Below are 24,119 nucleotides of genomic sequence, written 5' to 3'. Positions count from 1 at the left end.
AAAAAGGCTCAAAGACCAGAAGGCATAAGCAGAGGAAGATGCATCCCAAAGAAGATGCTCTTCAATGTATCCCAAAATCTCCCACCAAAAGAACATGTGGGCAAATGCAATAGGAACTGAACTATTCCATTTATATCCCTCAGCCATACCATTTACTTCAATTCCATTTATGTCCCTCAACAGCACTCCAAATGTTGCTTCCCCAAATCCACTGACTTGAATTGCTGCCTCTTCAGGCAGCAGAAAAGCACCTATGCTCAGTATCTGAGTTGTGGTGGACACCAGTGGTGTCAAGATGGAGTAAGCACATGTCAGAGCAAGATACTCAACTGCCTTGGGATGACACAAAAAGTAACCAGACCATTAGCATGTCAGACACACCAAGAGGAGTTCACAAATATATAGTGCAGGGTATTTCATCAGCGGTAAGAAAGTTTCAGATTTTTTGAGTGTTTTGTCTAATTTCTTTCACTACCAAAAAATTCTCTTGGTTTTCGAATCAGTTGCCTCAAAAGGCATGTAGGGAGTCACAAACTCGAACTGCAGAAAAAAAGGCTATATCAGAGATGTAGCCCTATCACACGAGGCAGAAAAATTATTCTCATCACTGATGGAGCCTGTCATTTAGGCAGAACTTAAAGACTACAGGTCCAATTCTGCCCAAGAACGTGGCAGTTGGCCATTATATGCCTCATATCACTGTGAAAGTCAGTGTGAAAAGTATAGCTAACAGGGCAACCGAGGCAATTTAAAAACTGTTTCTCCAAATTTGAACTTTCCGAGTGACAGGGCTCAGCATTTTGGGTTTGCCTCAGTGTTAAAGGCAGAAGAAGGCAGATGATGCAACTGCGTTCCATCAACCACACTGACTCTACATGCATGCATGGCCTCAAGGAAACACTTTTCAAAGCAATTTGATCCTTGTGAAAGAAACATTCACATATATAACAAACCCAGACAGCCAATATGTTAATTTTCTTCTGCTAGTTTCTTGAAACAAGATCAAATTCCTTCTAATTACATGCCCTAGTGAATCACCACTGAGTTAAAATTTTAAGCTCACTAAGTAAAAGGCTTTACATGACACCATCAAGGCAAGGAGACCCAGAGATCATTGCCTCTCACTCTGAAGAAAGTCACTTTAAAAAGTGTGAAAAAAAGAAAACAAACCCCAACCCAAAAACTTAGCTATGTGTGAAAAATGAACCAATACCCCATAAACAATGTCATGGTGTAAACATCACCACCTGCTCGCGTAGGCAAGACAACCTGTATATCCTTCTGTTATCAAAAAGGGGCAGAATTGGTCAGTTTATAGATTCAAGGTGAAAGAAAACTCCCAAGTCTGCTAAGGCACAGGCTGAGTACAAAGTTACAGTATCGAACAAGGTAACATATGTGCCAACAGAAGTTTAAAATCTTATTATTAATAAGTAAATACAAGTGGGATTTTCCACTCTCCATAGACAGTGTTCCAAACACTATGCTAAAGCTGCTGTTTACAGCAGGATACAAAGCCAAAGATATTTTCAGCATAATTTTCTAACTCTGAATTATGCAGTTTCATGTTGAGGAAAACTATTTAAATCCCACAGCACAGAAGTTGACATATTAAAAATTAAACTGCTATCAAGGCATTCAGAGATCGATATGCAGAGCACTTGCACAAAACACTCAGTTCTACTTTTATGCCATTCTTGCTTTGTGACTTATCATAAAGTAAGCCAAAACCTTCTTTTGGCATTCAAACAGGGAATGTCAACTCAGGAAGGATGTAAGTCTTGGAAAATGAAACAAATTTTTCATACTTGCATACAAAGCTGGTTTGCTTCGGCAAAGGGGCTGGAAAACGGTCCTCAAATTTGTCATCTCATGCTACTTTTTCTTTTTTCCATCAAGTTAGTCTGTCACTCCACCCTCTCAAACAGGATCCGTCAAAGTCCCTGGCTAGTTAGTGATGCATGTTTGACTTTTCACACCTCAGATCAGCATCAAGTTTAACAGTTTCTGCATGGCAGGCAACTAAAGCCAGATTAGTTACATATGTATGTATCTCACAACATGCTTTCAATATTTACTCTAATAAGATGTTTTAACTACTCTTATTCACTACATTTATATTTACTACCGAGTTAAAGTGAGTTTGACATGAATCTTGCATTACTTGTTAACACACAACAACATTGTGTTTAAGATACCTATACACAGATATGTAGATGGCAAAGGAAATAGACAGTGATCAACTGAAGTCATCTTAGAGATGTACAAAACCTGAGATATTAAGTTCACACACTGAAGTATGCATGCTGAAAAGAGGTAGTATTTAGACACTTTTACATGACAAGTCACACAAACAACTGTTCCACATCGTTTTGCATTTTTGTCCTGGCCCCTACACACCGCTTCCCACAGGCAAGGAACACTGGCCAAGCATGACGTTGATCTACTACCTCCTAACCCTTGTTTGGCAACTAGAACATAAAGCAGCTGCAGAACCTCCACAAATGCAGCAAACAAAAGGCTAAAAATCTTGAATTAGTTTGTTTTGCACTGAGCCTCTGACATCTGTCAGTAACTTCAGCTAACTGATTTGTCAGACATGTAAAACCTCACCAATTCCTGCTTCAGAAGACTTGCTTCAAATTAATAACCATCACTGTTACAAAAGGCAGTCAGGAGCTATGAATCCATTAATAGTCAGTCTGTTATCTACAGATTATTCACAAATCTAATGATCCAAGAGAAAGCAGCATCTTTCAGGACTCTTGGCCACTGCTTTAAAAGAAGTGTTTTGTTCAAATCTAAGGTTGATGTAAGTCACCCAAAGACATTGTCCACTTATCATAACAAAGCCTGTAATGGATCAGAATTACATTGAAAAGAATCAACTCTTTCTCACCACTCCCTGTTCGTAAAATTCATGAGTAAAAAAGCAAGAATTCATATCACTTTCCTGTCATATACTAGAGACTGCATTCTGAAATAATTTATAGATTTAAAACTCAACTTTTCAGGTAAGTTTGCAAAACATGTAAACACATAACAGAAGCATTTATAAACGAGTTAGCTCTGGGGTTTGTATCTTAAGATGTTTAAAACACCTGAAAGTGAGGCAACAAAATTCAATTACCAACAGGATAAACAAATATGAAATCTAGCAATTGTGTTGTTAGACATTGGGCAGTAGTTCTTCCACGTGACTAAATGCAGAGCTGTTAAAAGGCTGTGCCAGAAGACTACAGAATTAATGAATGAAGTCATAGCCTTATCACTTGATTTTTTTAATTAGTGTTTTTTTAAACACAGTTAAAGAATAGTTTTAAAGACTAAGAAAATGCTTTCATCTCAGTAGCTAACTGGTACAGTTAGCTTTTTACGTTAAAGACAAGTTTTTAGATAAATCTAAACCTTACATATGAAATAGTTATTTAGAAGCAAAATCTGAATAGAAATTTGCCTGTGACAGTTTAAAGTTCAACTCCTGTTAAATAGGACACAAATACTGCTTTTCTGCAATTTCAACACACTTCCAAATAAACCAAATGAGTTAAATAATTTCAAACCTTCGCCTCAACAGAGTTCTAGAACAAATACTGATGCCACTACAATCATTGCTTCAGTCATACAATGAGTTCCAAGTTACCTAATGTCCCTTCATAAACTGACAAAGTATCAGAGAAGACAGTTATAAGGCTGTGTTGTAGTGCACAAAATACTTCAAATAAGTCCCATTTGAGAAGTTAGTTATCCTTATGAACAGATCTTAATCCCACAACAAAAAGTACTTTAAAATTTTTATTAATTAGTTTTATAACAGCTTCATGACTTGAGAATGTAGAGGCTGAGAGGAGCTGACTTTAGTCGTGGTATGGGTTGTGGTGCTGCATGCCTCTGCCACCCAGGACGCTGATTTCTCTGAGAAATGCTCATCAAGACTCAGCCTCGATGAACTGCACTTGGACTAAACTCCCTTTGAGCTTATCAGGAACACTGTCTGTTCCCAGGAACTAAAAAGAGTCTAATGAACATCTGCTTTTAACAAATAGCCTTGGATTTTTTTTTTCAATAACAACACAAGTGGAATAATATTTTTATTGTTGAACAGTCAAAGAAAGTTACCAAATTGGCCAGAATGGAAAATTACTACAAGTAAAGCCCACTCTCTTGCTACCCTATAAACAGTGTCCAAAGTGAGACCTTTTTGAGCTCTTGATTGTAAGGGGCTAATGTGTATTAAAGCCCATTGTCTAACAACCCTATAAACAGCAGTCCACAGTGAGATCCCTTTGAGCTCTTGATTCCCAGAAGATAAGGGGCTAATGTGTATGTCTCAAACACAGATAACTGGATGGCTGTGGAGCCAGCCAAGGACTGTTATTACTAACAGACAAGAATTGCTGGTAAATCCAAGGACTATTGGTATTAACACACCATGAGAAAGAACAAGATTTGGCAGGAGAAGGAGGGTCAAGTGGAGATAGAGAGGCACTTTTCCTTTAGAAAGAACACAACACTCAGGAATGAGTGGCAGGAAGTGGACATGAACTAGAGGGTGGGATTAAAACCACCAAAGACCTCCAAAGCCCCCTGACACATTTCCAGAAAGGCCTGACAGAATGGACTGTGCATAACTAATTTACATCACGAACACTCTTCTCAATAAACTTAGTTGTTAACATACAGCACAAAACTGACCAAAGAAAAGCCCATTTACTTCAGATTCATACAGGATATTCAAAGTATTAGCTATGATGAATTACAAAGAACTAAGTATTATAAAGGCCCCTATTTATAATTATTCAACAGTGAATTTTTTGCAGTTCAAGTTCAAATCGAAGTATTTATCTTGTAATGAAATTACACACTATTTTATAAAGTTGTATTTTATAAACTAGTCAAAAGAAAACAGAATATATAAAAACCTTGTTGTTTTTAAATAGTAGTTTTTAGCCAGAACACTTAAGATTCCCAGATCTGGGAATCCAGCATGACCTAAGTAGCTATGACAAGGTACAGATCTGGGAATCTTAAGTGTTCTGGCTAACTGCATATGTTATTATAATAGATGTTTTAAAATTAAAATTGCTAGAAGAATAAGCCCCTGTCTCAAGCTATGCTCACACCATTCATGGTAGCTATGGTGCTCTCATTACCTGACTTGGCAAGACAGGATTAGTAACTAAGTCAACCACTAAAGCAACATCAGTGACCGAGACTTCTTTCTACCCCCACTCAACTCCCTGTGATGGATTTTGCTACTGACATCGTTACATTTACAGAAAAAAGGATAGTTTAAAACTTCCACTTTGCTTAACTAAAGATACCACACATCTAAAACTCTAACCCAGCCTACAACAGATTTACACACAATCAAAATCAGATACCTGTTTTAGAGCATTAGTTAGAAGCCCATGTTTAAGTGGGGTTTCAGGATACAAATCCCACTTTTACACTGACACTTAAGCAGACACTACAAGTAAGAGAAAAGTCACTAAAAAAATGAAGGGAGAAGTAGAATATTCAGTTTGGACACACTACTATATCTCTTACACTTGGACAATCCTCATTAAATTAGTTATAAATTGCATTTCCCTCCACTTGACTTCTATGCTCCATAAAGGAACACTGCCACTCCTTTGGGGCAAAGAATTTGCCTCAGTCAACAAAGCTTCCTGTTTTCTGTATAACAGTTCAGAAGCATAGAATTGTCTGGGCCTGAAGGGGTCATTAAAGAACACCTAGTCCAACTCACTTGCTGTGGGCAGGGACATCTTTCAATAGATAGTTGGGCAAAGCCCCATCCATCCCCTTCTAGAACACTTCCAGGAATGAGGCACCCAATACTTTTCTGGGCAAGCACTTAGAGTGTCTCACCACTGAATTTCTTTCAATATCCAATCTCAATCTACCCTCTTTCACTTTAAAGTCATTACCCCTTGTCCTATTCCTACAGGCCCTGGTCAGATTTTATGCATAGTGATCATAGAAACAATTTCAAAAGGGACTTGGAATTACTTAATCCTTTACCAAAGAAACCCCAGTAATCTGCATTTGTGTTGTTCCTGACAAATTTGTTCATAACCTGCTCTTTAAAACTACAAGATTACCATTTCACCCACCAAAAAGTTTGTTTAGAACTTGGCATGACACTACATTAGAAGGTATTACATAAGTATTTAACTTTTTCTATTGCTATCTATTACTTAAAATTATTACCTCCTGTCCTATTCAAAAGAAATACAAGTGTCAGATTATTCTGTGTTCTTGCTAGCATCCTCTGAGCTCCCCAAGCAGTCCATGTCTAATGCATACTGTTGAGAAGCAAACACAGCATTCCAGCTGAGACTTTACATATACTGGAAAAGAAGGAATACCTCCTAAAAGGGAAGGAGTACTTGCTTTTAAAACAAAGGACACGCTTTTCAGAAATTTAGTCAACTGACTTTTAGAAATTTAATCTTAAATATCTCTCTAGCTTGCTTACAATTCTATTACTTGAGTACAAAAATTTTTACTCAAAATACAAGTGGTATTCAGCTACTCTGATACAAACAAGAGCTCTAACACTGCAGAATTTTGCTTTATCATCAAGGGAGAAAAAACTCCAGGTAAAAAATTACAGGTAAAAAATTGAACCAGTTTTCCTGGTTGCCTTGTTGGTGCACACACTTTCTCTTGTTCCAAAATTCCTCTGAAGACATACATATTCAAATTATTCTGTCCCTCCACATTGTAAAGATATGAAAATTGATGTTCAGCAATGCAACACATAAAGTGATAGAAAAGGCATCTCAGTTTAGGTCACTAGTGTGTCTTATTCACAACTACTCTGGGGCCTAACAGATTGAACCTCAAACCCAGTGTAAGTCCAGTTTCAATTATGTACCAAGTTATGACTTGGACTGCATCAGTAAGATCTGATCTTACAGTAGCACGTAGTGTGATGCTAAGGGGCACTGCAACAATGACCAGTCCCTACCGTTCCCGGTTAAATTTGAGTGAATGAAGTATAGCCGGCCTCTTCTGGCGCAAGTTCCACAGGTGCAAGGTGTCATCAGCCAAGGCACTCACAAGAGCTCCCTAGGAGAACAAAAACATTTTAGTCAACTTGTTTTCACAGCCCTAGAACAGTGTAGCATCACAGTGGAAATACATTACATATCTATTATCAGGATGAAAAAATTACATAAGCATGTGCATCGGCACCATAGCACAGCTAAGTTCTAAGTAGTAGGAATGAGATAAGTGATGTGATCACATGTTCAGCTCAGTCATATTTGGTTCAGTGCTATACTGAGAGGTGATGGGGAAGTAGCTTTTTCCAGTGTGTGCTCATCAGTTTACTCGTGCCCATCTCTGCAGAGAAATCAGGCAATGAACTGCTAATATCGGTGTGCTGTCAAAGCTAGCGAGATCCCTCTAAAAACCTGTCCCTAGCTCAAGAACAGCACTGCTGTCAGATCTCAGCTGCTACATCCATAGAAACACACATCTGAAACTGAGGCAACATTATCCAGTTCAAGTCTAAGACAGTAACTCGATGAAAATAAAATTAACTACCTACTGAAACTGGTAGTACTATTGAAAAAAAGTACTTCACCACTTCCAGAGATAACTTGCAATGTTCAAGGACATGAAAAGATATTCCTAGTTCTTGCTTATAGCAAAAAAGTACTCTAGTGACAAAGATATTTTCAGGAGTTAGTCAAGCATTTTCCAAAACTAAAAAACTTTTTTTATTTATAATTGTTATTACAGTTTGCTATTTGTACTACATCATTTTTATCAGCTAATTTTAATGCTTGCCTAATGAAAAATTAATGAAAATGTGCTCCATATCTTCTCTGAATTACACATAAATCATTTTACTAACCTCATTAATCAGGAACTGAAGTTGGATTACTGCAGCTCCACTGTCATGTTGACAGTAGCATTCAACTCCTGGCCGACCAAAGCTGGAATTATTACCATTAAGGAATAATTGTTGCATATAACAAACAAACCACACAGCATAACCAACATTTTCACTTTCACTAATACCACGTTCACACAGGCTAACATCCTGCTTTTAGTTAGTGCACTCAACATATCTAACCACACAGAGTTGAATAGTTACCAAAACAGTAATTTACAAATGCCCAAAGTGACACAAAGAAATCAAAAGGCCTACTTTGAAATATAAAAAATTATGTATAACTGCTTAACTTACAGAGACATAAGGGATTATTCATCACAAGGAAACTGAAGAATGATGAAGCAGTTATTTTAACAATGTTAAATATCAGGACTAGAATTAAAGAAGTTTTTCAAATTTCAAATTTTTCAAATGCCAAAGGATCTTTCTCTCCCTTTAAACATTACTTAAGGATGAAAGACCTGAAAAATGCAAGGCACATTAAAAAAAAATCTGCTGTGACAGAAATGAGAAGATCAGTAGTCAAAATATGGAGGAGTCAATGGGAAATTATGTATAATGTAAATTTTCAGGATATCTGTATCAAGACTTCCTGGATTCACACCAACTATGAGATAGCAAAAGCTTGCTCATTTTCACTCTCACACATAAATCAGGCCTATACTTCCATAACGAATATTGCTGGAAGCTGCAGCAAAACAGATTCTTTCACTTCTCCATACTGAACTAATTTCTTAGTTGCAAACATTCTGCATTTTAAATGTGGTTATGCACCTGCTTCTGATACAAAATTAAGTTCTCCAATATCTAGGAGATCGAGCAGAAATAAGAGAGGAATTAAGCAAACTGGTCAGTAATTCACAATCATTGTACGCCCAGGGTTTCTGGACTATAATTTGTCAGCGCTGAAGATTCTTGTTTTAAAGAAGCACCTTAGCTTTCAGAAGAAAAGAAATTATTCCAAAGCTTTATGCAAAACAGGGAATGGATGCACAACTTTTTCTCTCAGTATATGCTAAAAATTAATAAAACAGTACAATTCTCACCCATTCTGCAGCTTTCCATTTACTGAGAAACTGCTGACCAAAACCTAAGTGGATAACATGTGCATTCTCAAAAAACATGCACATTCATGCTACAGACAGTTGGAAGGCTGAAAAGACTATTAGCCTGCATGCAAATCAAAACTCAAACACATCTCCTGCTCAGCCTCTAAGCTGGTAAAGTAAAAAAGTACAACAGCAGGGAGAAGTCTGCTTCACCACACTGCTATAATTCAGCTTTTCAACTTGAATCACATTCTTCTAGACTAATAAATCTGCATAACATCCAGCTAAGTGGTGAGAAATGCACTAGACAGATGTTGAATAATCCACCAAACTTAATACCAGCTTTCTTCTCCAAACAGAATTAGTAATTTAATTTTGTTCTGCCATGGAAGGACTTAAAGAATCAGCGAGCCTCACCTGTTTTTTTGCTTTTATTTTACCTTCTTATCAATAAGTTTTTTTACAAAGAAGTTATCTGTATTCCAGTCACAGTTTATAGCTTGAAAAACAAAAAGAGCGGAGGGGGTGTTGTCCCCATAAACGGTACCTTCCTACACAAATTCAGAATACTTTTAATGTAAAGTCATTGCTTTTACATTAACTATAGATTGACTACACAAATTGCCAGACTGAAAAAACCCACAAGAAATAACATAGGTTTCAGAGCCGACTGCCTTCGGCCTTGCTCATCCATCTGCATTCGCTTGAATTAATAATTATTTGCACAAGAAGACAAAAATAATTTTCAAATATGAAATTCAAATGCTTACAGGAATTAAATTTTAAAGCTTGCTTATCTTCACTGACACAGGTAGTTCTCTAATAAAAGAGTTTCTCAGCCCCTCCCTGGAACAAGATTTTCCAACATAATTAAATGCAAACCTTGCTTGTAAACCTGGAGTTTATTTGGAATTAAGACTCTACAGCTACCTTGCTTCAAAATAAGAGGAATATGACCCAGAAAAACATAAGTCCATAGACTGCTCAAGTTCTTCCTTCAAATTCTATTCCTCGGATGCTTTCTGCAAGCACTTCTGATGCTAATATTTCTGGAAGTACTGTTACAACTAGTCAGTAAAAATTTCATTATTAAGAATATTTCAGTGTTTCCTTAAAAAATTCTTCCACATTTATATATGCAGCACTGGGAGTAAGATTACACAAGATTTAAATATTCAGAGCAAATCTGTCTTCAACAAATTAGTGGAAAACTCACAAACAGATTTGAAAATAGTTTGGCCTCCTCTACAGCACTCGCTGTAATTAAAAAAAACCCAAAAAACAACAGTCCTTGCAGCTAGTCTTATTTAGTTCCTTTACTCAAGGATTATGTCATCTTCACTTTTTCACCTAGTAGCTAAAATTATTCTTCTCATCTCAAATTAATATCATCCTCCTAACCAGCATTAATCTTCTTTTCTAAAGCAATGCAAAGCCTCCCAGTTTTGCGGGGTGTGCTGAATTGAAAAAGCACGTCACAAAGGCTGACTGTAGAAGGATAATACATGCCTGCTTCAGTACATGTGAAGCATTTCTCAACCACACAAAAGAGGCAGCAGCCCAGGGAATGCAGTTTGCCCAAATCCGCTGCACTTGTGCATGTGTGCTTTAGGCAAGAGAGCTCACTGTACTAAGCAGTGATCATCTACTACATTGTCGTTCCCAAACAGGCAAAAATTATAATGAATAATGACAAGATGAGCAAAGCATTTTAATTTTGTAGACAGGAAAAACTCTGCCAAAGACCTTGGGTAGCTCTAAAGGAAATACTCTGCTCTGAGCAGTTTTCTAATCAAAGACCCATCCATGCTCCTTCAATTCCAAGCAGCTCATTCTACTATTCATGCTTCATCCCCGATTCAAAATATTAACAAATTGGATAAATTAATAGCTTCTAAACTGTACCGTTGAATATTGCTTCCATGTTCCCCATTGCCATTTAGAAATTAACCCTGAAAAACACTAGCATTTCAGTGCCTTCACTGCATATGTTTTGTGAAAACAAGAGACAACAGCTGTGCCTGAGAGAAGAAAAAGAGAACATGCTCATGTCCTAGCATTAGTGCTCATTTTCAATAACTGCTAGAAGTGCAGGTAACACACAAGGAAATCACAGTATGACCTTAATTTAATATCACATATGACTAAATTCACTTTCATTTATGAGAAATAGCAACATTTCCTAAAGGTATTTTTTCAAACAAGCTTCAGACCTAAGCTTACACTTCAAGCACTTCTTTCAGCAATATGCAAGTTGTCTCCTCAAAATACTCTTTTTTAAAGTTATTACTATTACTATTTATAGCTTAGCTACACAGTAGCAACTCAGTGCACATCTGCCGTTAGAAATCACAATTGAAAGTAAAAATTAATTCCAGAATGTTTAAGAAAGTCAGAGACCACCAGGTTTTTTTGTTTTTTGGTTTTTTTTAAGTAGACCTAGGGACTACTAGGGATGACTTCTTCACCTGTGGTTGACCCATCTGAAGTACGAGACAGTCCAAAACATGTATTTATCAATTCAACCCATAGCATAAGGCAGTCATCAAAACATCACAAAACATTTAGATTTAAAAAGACCTCTACGTTAACCAAGTCCAACCTTCGACCAATCACCACCTTATCAACTAGAGTATGGCACTAAGTGCCACGTCCAGTCTTTTCCTGAACCATCCTCCAGGGATGGTGACACCACTGCCTCCCTGGGAAGCCCATTCCAATGTTTAAAAACCTTTTCCATGATAGAATTTTTCATGATATCAAAACTAAACCTCCCCTGGCACAGCTTGAGGCTACGTTCTCTTGTCCTGTCATCAGTTGCCTGGGAGAAGAGGCTGATTCCCACCTAGCTACAGCCTCCTTCCAGGCAGTTGTAGAGAATGGTAGGGTCTCCTAGGACCCTGAACCTCCTTTTCTCCAGGCTAAACACTCCAAGCTCCCTCAGCTGCTCCCCACAGCACTTGAGGACAAGTCCTGCTCTGGACACACTCCATCACCTCATTGCCCTTCCTCTAGTGAGGGGCCCAGCACTCGAGGTGTGACCTCACCAGTGCTGGGTGCAGGGGGACAATACTGCCCTGGCCCTGCTGGCCACACTGTTGCTGATACAGGCCAGGATGTCACTGGTCTTCCTGGCCACACACTGCCTGATGCTCAATTGACTGCCAAAAAGCATCCACAGATCCTTTCCCAGCTTTCCAGCCACTTTTCCCCAAGCCTTCAGCGTTGCACGGGGCTGTTGTGATTGAAGTGCAAGCCCTGGCACTCGGCCTTGTTGAACCTCATAGCACTGGCTTCAGTACATAGATCCATTCGGTCCAGATCCCTCTGCAGAGCCTTCCCACCCTCCACCAGACCTGCATTCCCATCCAACTTAGTGTCATCTGTGAACTTCCTGAGGGTGCACCTGATCTCCTCATCCAGATCAAGAGTAAAGATTTTAAACAGAACTGGCCCCAACACTGAGCCCTGAGCACTTGTGACTGAACACCAACTGGATACAACACCATTCACCACCACCCTCCAGTCTGGCCACCCAGGCAGTTTTTAACCCAGCAAAGAGTGCACCTGTCCAACCCATGGGCAGTCAGTTTCTCCAGAAGAATGCTGCGGGAAACAGTCAAAGGCTTTACTAAAGTCTAGGTAGGCACCATCCACAGTCTTGCCCCTCATGCATGCCACCCAGTTTCCTAAACCAGGCTGGCTGGGCTTGACCCCTTGGCTTAAGTGCCATGTGATCAAACTCAAGATAACCTGTTCCAGAAACTTCCTGGACAGCAAGGTCAGGCTAACAGGCCTGCAGATCTCCAGATCCTTCTTCTGGCCCTTCTCGTGGATGGATGCCACATTGGCCAACCTCCAGTCGACCTTCCTGGGTAGCCAGGAGCAATGGCAAATGATGGAGAGCAGCTGTGTGCGCTCTTCCACCAGATCCCTTGGCACACCTGGATTATTCCCATCCAGTCCCACAGACTTTTGGGTGCCTAAATGGCTCAGCGAGTCACTGACTACTTCATCCTGGATTACAGGGAGGCTATTCTGCTTCCTGTCCCTGAATTTCAGCTCAGGGGGCTTGTTACCCTAAGGTATACACACACATTTCTAATTTAAATAATTTTCCAAACTATCACCACACAGATATTGACATCTTTTTTTATTACACTGTGATAAAAAGTCTTGATAATACAGCAAAAAGAGACCAGGTATCAGATTTGTCACTGTTACAATTGCTCACAAGTATTAAGACAAATCTGAAACTGTAGCAGCTTTTAATATTCATTCCTAGATACTTCTCAAAACTACAGCTGTAACACCTAACAGTACTTAAACATTTGAAAATTTTGACAAAAAAGATCATTGGCTAGAGAAAGACACAAACCACTGATTTGAATTGCATACAAAACATTAAAACCAGTAGATTGCACAGTGTATTCTTATACATACCACTCCACAGCATACAGCTCTCCAGGACCACATAATATACCTGCATATTTTACTACAGTCATGAATGTGTATCAGTTTTACACTTAATTAGACCCTGAATCATTTAAAAAAAAAAGTGTCACTGTATCTCATCAAATCTAGTGAGTGCTATTACTTTCACATACATAATCTACACAACCATCTGAAAGAACAATCTGTCAAGACAGAGTTATTTAGCAAGAGAGTTATTCAAAGATTCAGAAACTACTACAGTCAAACACTGTCTAGAAAATACACTTTGACCTTTCTCATCCATGTACTACCAAAGAAGACAACACATAATTTGCCCTATTGTGATGGCAGTAACAGGTACAACATTTAAAAAATTGATGTTAGATCCTATAACAAATATCATAGTAGTTTAACAGGGTATAGCAAACTACTACTGCTGTTTGCTATTGCAGCTTTAAAACTTCCAGTGAAGTGGTGACTAAACAACTGGCTGGAAGCTGAATTTCTCAACTTCCAAATCAGCTACCAATAATGTTCATTCCTACATAAGTACAGATCAGCTTCCTTAAGTATTCACTTTGTTTATAGAACAATGCTCAGCTCCTTTAAACACTACAAGCCAAATGATTCCATGTTTACTTGCAAAGAAAATCTCAGACTGATAGAGTAAAAAGGAGTTCTGTTTTGAAAAATACCAAAGTCTATAGATCTCAGTAAAAGTTTAAGTGGTTTTTGTATAAAGGTAGTTGTAGCAATTTTAAAGCACAAACACACTTTTTTGCCTCAATTTGTATGAGTTTTGTATTCTAAAATTAAACAATGACTGAACTAGTTTTCATGTAAACTGATAGGGAGCAATAACTTAAGTACAATCCGCTTTCTAACAACAACAGACAGGGGTCAAAGCACTTCTTAAACGTCAAAGTTGTTTACACAACTGTGCACAAATACATTTCCCAAGCAGCTATAAAAAGTGCCTGCAAATTTTCTGTAAAGGCTGTATTTGGTGGAATTTTCTCAGAGCTGCCAGTGAGAGGCAATCGTTCATTGGAACAAGGTGTAATCGAGCAGTACAAATGCAAATAGGATAAAAAAAAAAAAAAAAAACCAAAAAAAAGTGGTAACTGCTAATTCCGTAAAGTTTTTACAAAGGCTGCATATGTAAGAATAAATCCAGGAAATAATTACATATTTTTGAAGAACTTTATAAAAATTCAGAGATAAAACCTTTGTTTTCTGTTGAATGCTTCCAAGACCTGCTCACCTGTTACCCATTTAATCCAGTTTAGTTTCAAGTCAAATTTCAGCATGTTATTACATACTATATCACAATATTAATAATTAACCAGGCTTTTCCTCTTTACATGCATAGCTTATTGGCCAAGAATAAAGGCAGGGGCATTCTATGCTCCTAGAACTGAGGTATACTTGGAATAAGAATGATGTCTCTTCTTAGAGTCCTGATATTTTGTACAAACATTGCCAAGCGCAGCATTAACAAGTGTAACGTTCTAGAACTAGATGCTAAGTGAATGATATTTAATTTAGCTTATGAAAACATAAATAACCTTGGATATTATCAAATAAAAGGGCAATTTAACATTTTCAAAGAACATAGCCAATCCTTGCCCAATCAACTATTGTCTGTCATCACCTATTTCTGATTGTAAAGCATTTTGCTAGGTCCAGAAATCTCTCTTCATTCACATAGCATGATCTATAATAGTTCCCTTAACTCTTGTCTGACAAGCAAAGTCTCTTCAGTCACTTCCAAATCACCAGCCACCGGACAGAAGTGACAGAAGACCAACTGCAACCACCAGTCATTCCATCTCAGCTTTGTTCACACACAAGCCCATTCCCTAATCCCCTCCCCACAAACTTCATAGCATTGAGTGTAGTCTCCTGAGCCAATTTTACCTGTACCTCATTAACCCTTTACACCATAAGGGGTCATTTAGAATAACACCACAGGTACTGTTACCACTCTTCATGCAGCCACTTTAACTTATTTGCTTTAATAAAGACAGCAGAAAAAGCAGGGGACCTAGGCATAGGAAGAGCTCTTGAAGAAGAGCTCAAATTAAAATAAAAGTCACATCTATCAATTTCTCCCCCAGACTTTGCTGTAGTTTCTCTCTCAGTACTGATATCAGCTCCTTCCTTTGGATACAGCCACCCAAATTACCCATCACTCAAATTACCATCTACCCTTCTACTTCCCACACCACTTTGCATTGTACTAACGATGGCAAAAACTTCCTCTCCCAAACATGCTTCTGAAGAAAGTTTAATCACTGGAAGTTTTATCAATACAGTGACACAGGTACATCATGTTTATGCTTACACAGCTTTTTGAAGTATTTAACAGCAAAGTCACTTGTTGAAGCACTAAGCAGGTCAAGGATTAGAAGTACCAACACTCCATAGCATCAGCAAGAAGGAGAAACCTAGATCCCAAATCCAGGAGGCAGGTACAAGTTTACCTCTTCTGTTTGTACCAAATTAATACAACAATCTGTCCCCAGACTCACAGCAGTCTTTCAGCTATGAGCCTGGGGACAGACAAGCTGAAAGACCTTCCAAATGCCCCACGTGATATTCACAGGCACAGCATCACAAAAAGCTGCTATTGCTTCTTAAGTATTTCAGCTAGCAGTCTCTAAACCCTAGTAATTCAAACATAATGAAATAAATAGGTCTTGGGACAAAATTTCCCTCATCTGCTCAAAGCAGAAGTAGAGACTTCTTAAATAGTCTCATTCAAAATGACTCTAAAAAATTGTTAAAATTAGCCTCAAGTGTGAGCCATCACAGCTATCCTTTAATTGCTACTTTAAGTATTTTCTAACTCTAAGACAGTGTTTTTCAATTTATCTTAGCTTAAGCCTCCTCAGACTCCACTTCAGCATAATTTTTGGTTTTGCATATCACCAAAGGACTGAGAAACTTACTATTTCACTGCTATCAAAAGAGTAGTGACCATTTTATAGGTTTGCTCAAAATTACCACCACAAATGAAAACCAAGGTACAATTTCAAAAATTCAGTAGATGGCACTATTCCACAAAAATCAGGAGAGGAAACTATGTCCTTGCATAAACAAGGGGTACCATGGAGCTCAAACTCTTATTTTAAATATGCAAAAACCAATGCTCGCTCATTAGACTGCCTTGCATTTTTTCATGCGTTTCATAGAACATGGAAAAATACATGCCAAAACATTAAAAGAAATCATTGTTTTGTGGAAATAGTTGTAATTTTACTTAGCTATTTTGATGAGACATTTCTGCTATTATACAGAGCTCCACTTCACACCACAAAAACAGCTGCATACCAGTGTTGCAAAAAGTAATATTTTTATGGTTTGTATTTACCAGAAATCCAATTTGACACAGAATATTAAAAGGTTGACATTGTCCCTAGAAGTTGCTTATGCAGCTTTAATTCACATCTCCTCAAATGCAGGATGGTAACTTATTTTTAAAATTTAATGCACTAACTCAACATCAATTGTAAATGTTTTGCATTATTCAGCCTAATTTTTTTAAGTGCCAGAAAGATAAGTGGTCACTAACAAAACCTAAATTGCTAGCTTCAAAAAATTGGCATCAAAACATGTGTCTTCAATATTATTAAGCTGTAAAGCATAGCCCTAAATTAACCCTACCCATTCCATCTTAACTCTTCTCTTAAAATTTGTTGCAGCTGCCAAATTAGATTGTGTAGTTTGTTTCTTTCCCAGCGTACCTGAGGACTTCAGACAGGTCCTTTCTTTAGCCCCAAGAAATGCACGACAGGGCAGTGCTCAGGAGTTCCACAAGAGTAAAACTACAGAGCTACAGTTTAGCACAAGCTGTGAAAGTTTCAGAAACCCAAAGGTTTCTCTTAGTGCTGGGAAGGGGATAATTCAAAGCGTGTTACGGGATTTTCAAGAATCCAAGGCCCAGTTTAAGACTACAACAAGACGGAAAACAAATCATCAACAGAAAAAGCGCAGTGCAAGGTACTTCTCCTGTACATCTTTCCTGCAGTTTTTCCTAGTAGGTGCTTTAACTACGAGATGGAGGGAAGGTATTACATTGCAACAGTAGCCTCAGTGATTTTTTTTTCCCCCCTGATACTTTAGAGAATCTCCCCATCTTTTATTTGCTTTACTTCCAGGGCCTGTCAGATTCCAAGTGATGTCTGATACTTCAGGCAGTGCTTATCTGCCTGCTATTGCAAGAATGTTTGGTTTTACTAGCAGAACAAACAAATAATCTGAGTCTGAAGAGTTAGTTCAGTCAACTTTGACTGAAGAGGTAGAAATCTTCAGCTAATACTTTTCCATAAATTTCATGAAAATATGAAGCTGAAAAGAGTGGAGAAATGAAGATGGAAAGAAGGGGAAAAAGCCAGATTAGGCCCATATCCCATCCAAAGCATTACCTCAGTGTCCTAAAATACAGGCTCTGAGTAGTCACAGGAAGCACTTCAGGAGTTACAACACACATGCAATAGCACTACAACATTGAGTCATACGGCAGCAAGTTTCACAGTGCAAATGTCTGTCTTTCCTCTAGATAAAAGTATCCAAAATTATAGATGTCCATATATTACAATTCACATAACTGAAACTATTCCAGTTCCAAGAGAACTTGAAGAAGTGCAAATACAGCAAATTGTTGCTTCAAGCCCCTCAAAGACACAGAGAGGCTACTGATGCTGCTCAGAACTTTGAAGTTTCTTCCACAATCCTGTGCCTTAACAGAAATATCTACTAATATTTCTGCTTCATAAGACAGTCTTAATAAAAAATACAAATACTGAAGGTTTACAGCACTTGAGCATTTATGTACACTTCCTGCATAGTAAAGGAAAAGCTGCAGAAACGTTAGAGGTTTCCTTTCCACAAAGCACATCCATTTCCTTTACTACCACCCTGCCTCCCAAATACCAAGAAAGCATATTCACATCTCCAATGATCCCCTCATTTTTTTTACCGTGGTAAAGAGAAGGCAATGTAATGAGCAAGTCTGCGCAAAGATATGCTTGAAGAAAAAATACAGCCAGATTCCTCAAAATTATTACCTACAAAGTGAATGCTGTTAAAGTACAAAACTAAATTTCAACTCTTTTTTCAAGTAATTTGGGTCTCACTGGAATCTTCAGCAACATATTTACACAAGAACTACTTACAAGAAAGTGAAATGGCTGCTGTTCAGTTAAAAGACAAAACCTACCAACTATTCATATTCCAAAAAAGTAACCTCTATCATCACCACCAGTCACAGTACTACCCCATACAGAAAATTTAAAAAGAAAAAGAAAATCACTTGCTGTTTGAGGCAGACTATCACCACATTCCAGAGCTTTACTAAGGTTTTAATGTTAAAGCCTGTAGTTACAGATGTCAAACAGACAGGGTTTCCTACCTTCTCTATGAAAGTTTCCAGCTGTGAAAAAGGGCACTTCAGAAATGCTTTAACATGAAAATATCCAAGGGCTCAGACAAAAGAAAAGCATTGCCTGGAACAGGATTCTTCATCCAACCTCAAGATAGTTTCTAAGCACCAAATCCAGATCATTAAAATTAATGTGGCATTGTAGCCCCATCAATTCAGACCCGCTTTGAGTCAGAACCTTCGGTATGCAGTGTAGTTCAGCATTCAATGTTTTGAGTGCTAGACAGCTTTTTCTACTCAGCAATAGAGAAAACTAATTCATTTCGGAAGTTCACTTCTATAACACCTTTCATCAAAAATCTAAGAGAAAAACATGTAATTGTCAGCCAGCTACAACTTACTAGCAGCTGTAAACTGTGGAAGTTTTATATATGCTCTGCATGGTGAGGAATAAAATATACATGAGTCTCAAATATAAGCTGGAACATCTGAGCTGGCACGTGTCAGACAAGTTACCTGTGATGCTCCTCAAACATTCACTAGGGGGAAAAAAACCAACCAAAAAAAAAAAAACAAATCCCAAACACCTGAGATGTAGCTAAAGCTCTTCTGTACACACACATGAACATGCTGTAATCCACACACAGAGTCTCCAGTGTAGTAGCTGCACTATCAATAGCTACAGCAATTAACAATCTCTAATTGTGATTTCTAGTCCTGTTTTACAAGCAGCTAACCAAAAAACAAAACAAACCAAGGGAGAAAACTACTGTTTCCAAGATTTCACTAGAAAAGTTTGAAAAGAATACACTACTTTTACAAGTTACTGCTTAAAGATTACTTCTTCTTTCAAATGTCAGCATAGTGGATTGGCAATGAAAGAGGAACAAATAATCCTGTTGTATATTTACAGTGTCCAATAGTTCTGTGTGAATTAAAAAAAAAAAATTAAAAAAAAAAAAATCAAGAAGAGCATTAGACTTTCTGATGGTAAAGAACTCCACCAGAACAAAATTCAAGTCACATATGTATTAAGAGAAAAAGCTAAGGAACCTTTTCCGACTAACTGCATGGAAATTTACTTTAGTTCTTTGAAGTGTTACAAATCTGAAAGTGTTTCACCTGCAAAGTATCCATACTTCTTTTGCAACAAAGGACTATAAAAGTTCCCAATTGATACATTAGGCACTGCAACCCGCAGTCTGAATACTGCTCATTTTTCCCTCACACGCTCAGTCTGCTCAGCTCTCTAAACTTGTTGAGTCTGCAGAGAACTGGTAGTCCTCAAATTCACTGTCAGGTACAAGACTTCAAAGTCAGGATAAAAACATTTCAACACAATCAAGCCTTACCCCTCCTCACAAACCACATCCATGCACAAACTCAATCCTCTTGAAGCAGAGAAGAGGAAAGAGTTAAATCATTCACCCCAGATCACCAGAAATTTAGGATAGTTACATTCCTGGAAACTATTCATGGACAAGGGCTACAATTAATTCTACCAGAAAAAGGACTAAAATAGATAAAGCACACCTGAACAACTAAGTATTTTTTAATAATTTTTTTCTGAGAAAAAGAAACCAGTCACATAGATATACTGAAAAATTTAAAGACGAGATTTTAAAGGAAAAGTAAAAATTGTTTCTATTACCCAACAGTTTCTAATAAGAAAAAACAGCAACTACAAAAAAAACCAATATAATCTCCTTGAATAAAAATGAAGGAAGAAATATTAATTAGTGGACTGTTACAAAAATCCAGAATGAAACCTATTTTACTAAAAAATCACCGTGATAGAGTGATACATGTATTCCAGTCAAACATCAAAAAAATTAGAAACACTGAATGCCATTTATTAGTAGTCATTAAAAAAAAAATAGACAGCCAGAGATCTAATATACCAAATAATAGCTGTGAGCAGCACTGAGCTACTAAGATATTTTAGACTACTAAATATGTTTAAAAGTTCTTGTTAGGAGCTGAAAATGATATATTTATAGCAGTTCAGTATCATGCATACAGAATGCACTTACACTGGTCATCTTTACATATTGTCCATTAAAACACTAAGACAATGCTAACAAGTATGCACAACTGAGTTTCATTTCATTATAAGTGAACTTCCTCCAAATTAACTAGAGTTGTATAATGTACAGTTATTGTCTGTACTGCAGCAATTAAAGACAGGTAATCCTCCAGTATTCTGAAACTTTTAGGGTGGCATTTTTTGTAGAATGAACTATGTGGAAAAAGCTTTCAAACTATGCTTTTAAATATTTTACCTGTATTGTAATCAAAGCCTGCATAATTCAAGTTTGACATGAAATACGATTTCAGAAATATTTTACAAGAATAGTCTCTTTGTATGAGTCTTTCTACAGCAAGTGAGATTACACCCCTAGAAAATGCCAGTCCATTACTCAGTATATGAAAATAGCAAGCATTAGCAGTATCTTCTTTGTCAAATTGGTTACAATTACTCTGGTAGCACACTGTGACCACTGAGAAATGGCACAGAGCAGCATTTCTCCTTTAGAACTTACTCAAGGGCACTGTTTTCAGAACTTGCCCAGCGCTGTGTTCGCATTGCAACAGTAACTTCCACTGCAGACAAAAAACTGAAGGCAGAGAACATCCTCAGATAGCAGCGTGATCATCACACTCCCATCTGCACAACAGCTTCCTTGATAAACTCACCACTACACCACTTCACTGGCATTTTACTTTTACTTTTTACCATGGCAGTAATACATTTTCATCAACTGCTCAGGCACCTCAATTTTTAGCTTGAGTAGCAAAGATGTTTCCCTACTAACAAACCAGAAAAATTTAAGAAAATTAGAAGCTGTGTCCAAAAAATGATAACGTGAAGTACTGAGTTGAAATGAAGACATGCTTCTGGTCATATGCTATGATATAAAACTGCAGTTTCTAAATATTTTGAAACCAAACCTCATTGTCAGCATTATCCGCTGTGCTGCTTCTGTCACTGGGAATTGCCAATAGAAAGAACAGATCATCAAAAGTCAATAAAAGTTCATTTGGAAAATGCCACTTCCTCCCTCTTTTTTTTTTTTTTTAATCCAGAGCACCATTTATTTGATCTATTAACATAACTGGGACTATATTCACAATACTTCCATGGACCAGGTCTGTAAGAAAACAGGTATAACAGTCACATCCTAGGCAGCCACATATACTGGGGATAATTGAAAAAAAAATTGGACCTATACCTTTTAAAAAAACCCAAAAAACCTAAACAAACTAAGGATAAAGAAGCACAAAAGTTTAAGGTAGTATTCTTTGTCAGCAGCTACTTGAACTCTATTTCCTTTGACAAACAGCCCTTATGAAAACATGGGGGCATTACTAACAAGCAATTACTAACATTGCTTTTGACATGTAGGCAACCTGATCTCTCTCCATCCCTGCCAGTAAACTCACCAGGATTTTCAAAAAGGCTGTATTTCCTACCTCATTATTTTAAAGAGTGAGGGGATATTCACCATGCCAGGTCTTTTTTTTTTTTTTTTTTTTTTTTTTTTTTTTTTTTTTTTTTTTTTTTGTGTGGGTGGGGTGTTGGTTTTTTTTGCGTGTGTGTGTGTGTGTGTGACTTTCCTTTTTATCTGACATTTAGGGGTGGCTGTGGACGTAATCTTACTGCATCAGTTTACTACACAGATTTGGAGCACATAAATGGGAATGCCAGGCAAGTTATTGCTTTGCAGCCTGTTCTCCATATTAATATGCATCACTAAAGCTTAGTAACTGTACCTCTAACATCAACATTACAAAGTCCAGTGAAGAATGTTTTTCAACTGTGAAGATGGACATCTGCTCTGTTTAACAAGGTAGTATGACTGGATAGAGCATATGCTAAAAAACTAAGACAGGCACTCTAATACTATCAATTGAACATTAAGTGATCACAAAAAAAATTAGTATTCCATCTTTTTCCCTAATGAGTGAGCTGGAAAATGCAAATAGGTCCATCTGCTGCTACTGACTAGGAATCACTGTTACTGGCTGAGAAAGAGGGAGGGCATGTAGTAGAAACTGTTACCAAAAACACTGAACACGAGCTGGATTACCTCTTTAGTTGGCTACTCTTGAAGAGCTACATTTATCATTATGTGAACCAAAAATGTGATAAATTTACTTGTATACATACAGAGTACAAGCCAGACAGCAGCTTCAAGAAGCTAAAAAATGCAAACCCCTGCTTAAATAATATGAATCACACAAAATAAAATAATAGCTTACTAAGCAGAAGTACAAACATATTGCTTCATTTGGATCCGCACCCTCTCCTTAATCCCCTGGTTTACAAAGCTCCAAAGCTAAACTCCTGTGGAGTTTACACGAGAATATAAAGCAGGAAATGACAATTAGTTCTTGAAGAATCCATGAGAGATATCTCAGAAAAGGGCAAGTTTGATCTATAGCCTTCTTGGTGGAGAACCTAGCCTCCACTCTTCACCAGCCCTGCTTGAAAGAGCACTGTGTGGTTTGAGGGGGACGGGCTAAAGACTTACTGTGAACTATTATTATGTCAGTCCTAAAAGAAAATTAAGCTTCGGGTTTCCTAAACATAAATCAGGTTTTGTTACTACCTTTTTTAACATGTTCATGGAACAAAATCCCAGATGTTTAGCCAAACTGGCAAATAAAGTAGCCTGGATTTAATTCTATCAAGTGTAAACTTCTCTCTGTACAACACCAATCAAGTAATTGATTTAGCAAACTGCAACACTTCGGACTGCCCTTTTTCAAGTATTACAAAATCTGCATCATTATTATTACAAAAAATTCTGGTTTTATGTTTTGAAGAAGCCATCTGAACACAATCCTGAGTCAAGTGCTCTAGCAGGGTCTGTTTGAGCAGGGGGGAATGCACTAGGTGACCTACTGTGGTAACATCCAACTTTACCCATTTTGTGAACCTAGCATTCCTTAAAAGCATTTTGTTTTCTATACTTGCAGACACACATTTCTAGTTTCACCTACTTTCACTGTTCTTGGCACTCGAAACAGAATTCACTTAGAATAAAATACTTACTTTTTATAATACTTAGAATACCCCTAAGTAACTAAAAAACAAAAAAAAATCTCAAATCTCTCAAGAAAAAATCTGTAAGATAAGAACTACTTAATTTTAGCATTAAGAATACAAAGACTATGAATGGAAGACTATGCATGACCTACTCCTGATATTTGAAAAAAATTTTTACTAATACAGTATTAAAATCAATCTTAATTCAGCAATTGATAGAGTTGCCTCAGTACAAGCACCATCAATAACCAAATTTTTTGTTTAAGCAAAGCTTAGGGATTC

The 24,119-nt window shown here is 37.4% G+C and overlaps 1 protein-coding gene across 8 annotated transcripts in view; it reads right to left on the bottom strand.

Moving 5' to 3' along the window:
- Positions 1–24,119, bottom strand: part of STXBP5 (syntaxin binding protein 5) — a 103,517-nt gene that overhangs the window by 67,423 nt on the left and 11,975 nt on the right. For all 8 annotated transcript variants that reach the window (XM_041469757.1, XM_041469756.1, XM_041469755.1 and 5 more), the window contains 2 exons: positions 7,874–7,955; positions 6,980–7,080 (listed from right to left, as the gene is read on the bottom strand). In XM_041469757.1, coding sequence (XP_041325691.1) covers positions 6,980–7,080; positions 7,874–7,955 — 183 coding nt within the window. The remainder of the gene's footprint in view (positions 1–6,979; positions 7,081–7,873; positions 7,956–24,119) is intronic.

The sequence above is a fragment of the Pyrgilauda ruficollis genome, unplaced genomic scaffold (assembly GCF_017590135.1).
Source record: "Pyrgilauda ruficollis isolate IOZ18807 unplaced genomic scaffold, ASM1759013v1 scaffold24, whole genome shotgun sequence".
NCBI classification, from domain to species: domain Eukaryota; kingdom Metazoa; phylum Chordata; class Aves; order Passeriformes; family Passeridae; genus Pyrgilauda; species Pyrgilauda ruficollis.
The sequence above is the reverse complement of the archived record's forward strand: the minus strand, read 5'-3'. Positions and strand labels throughout refer to the sequence as shown.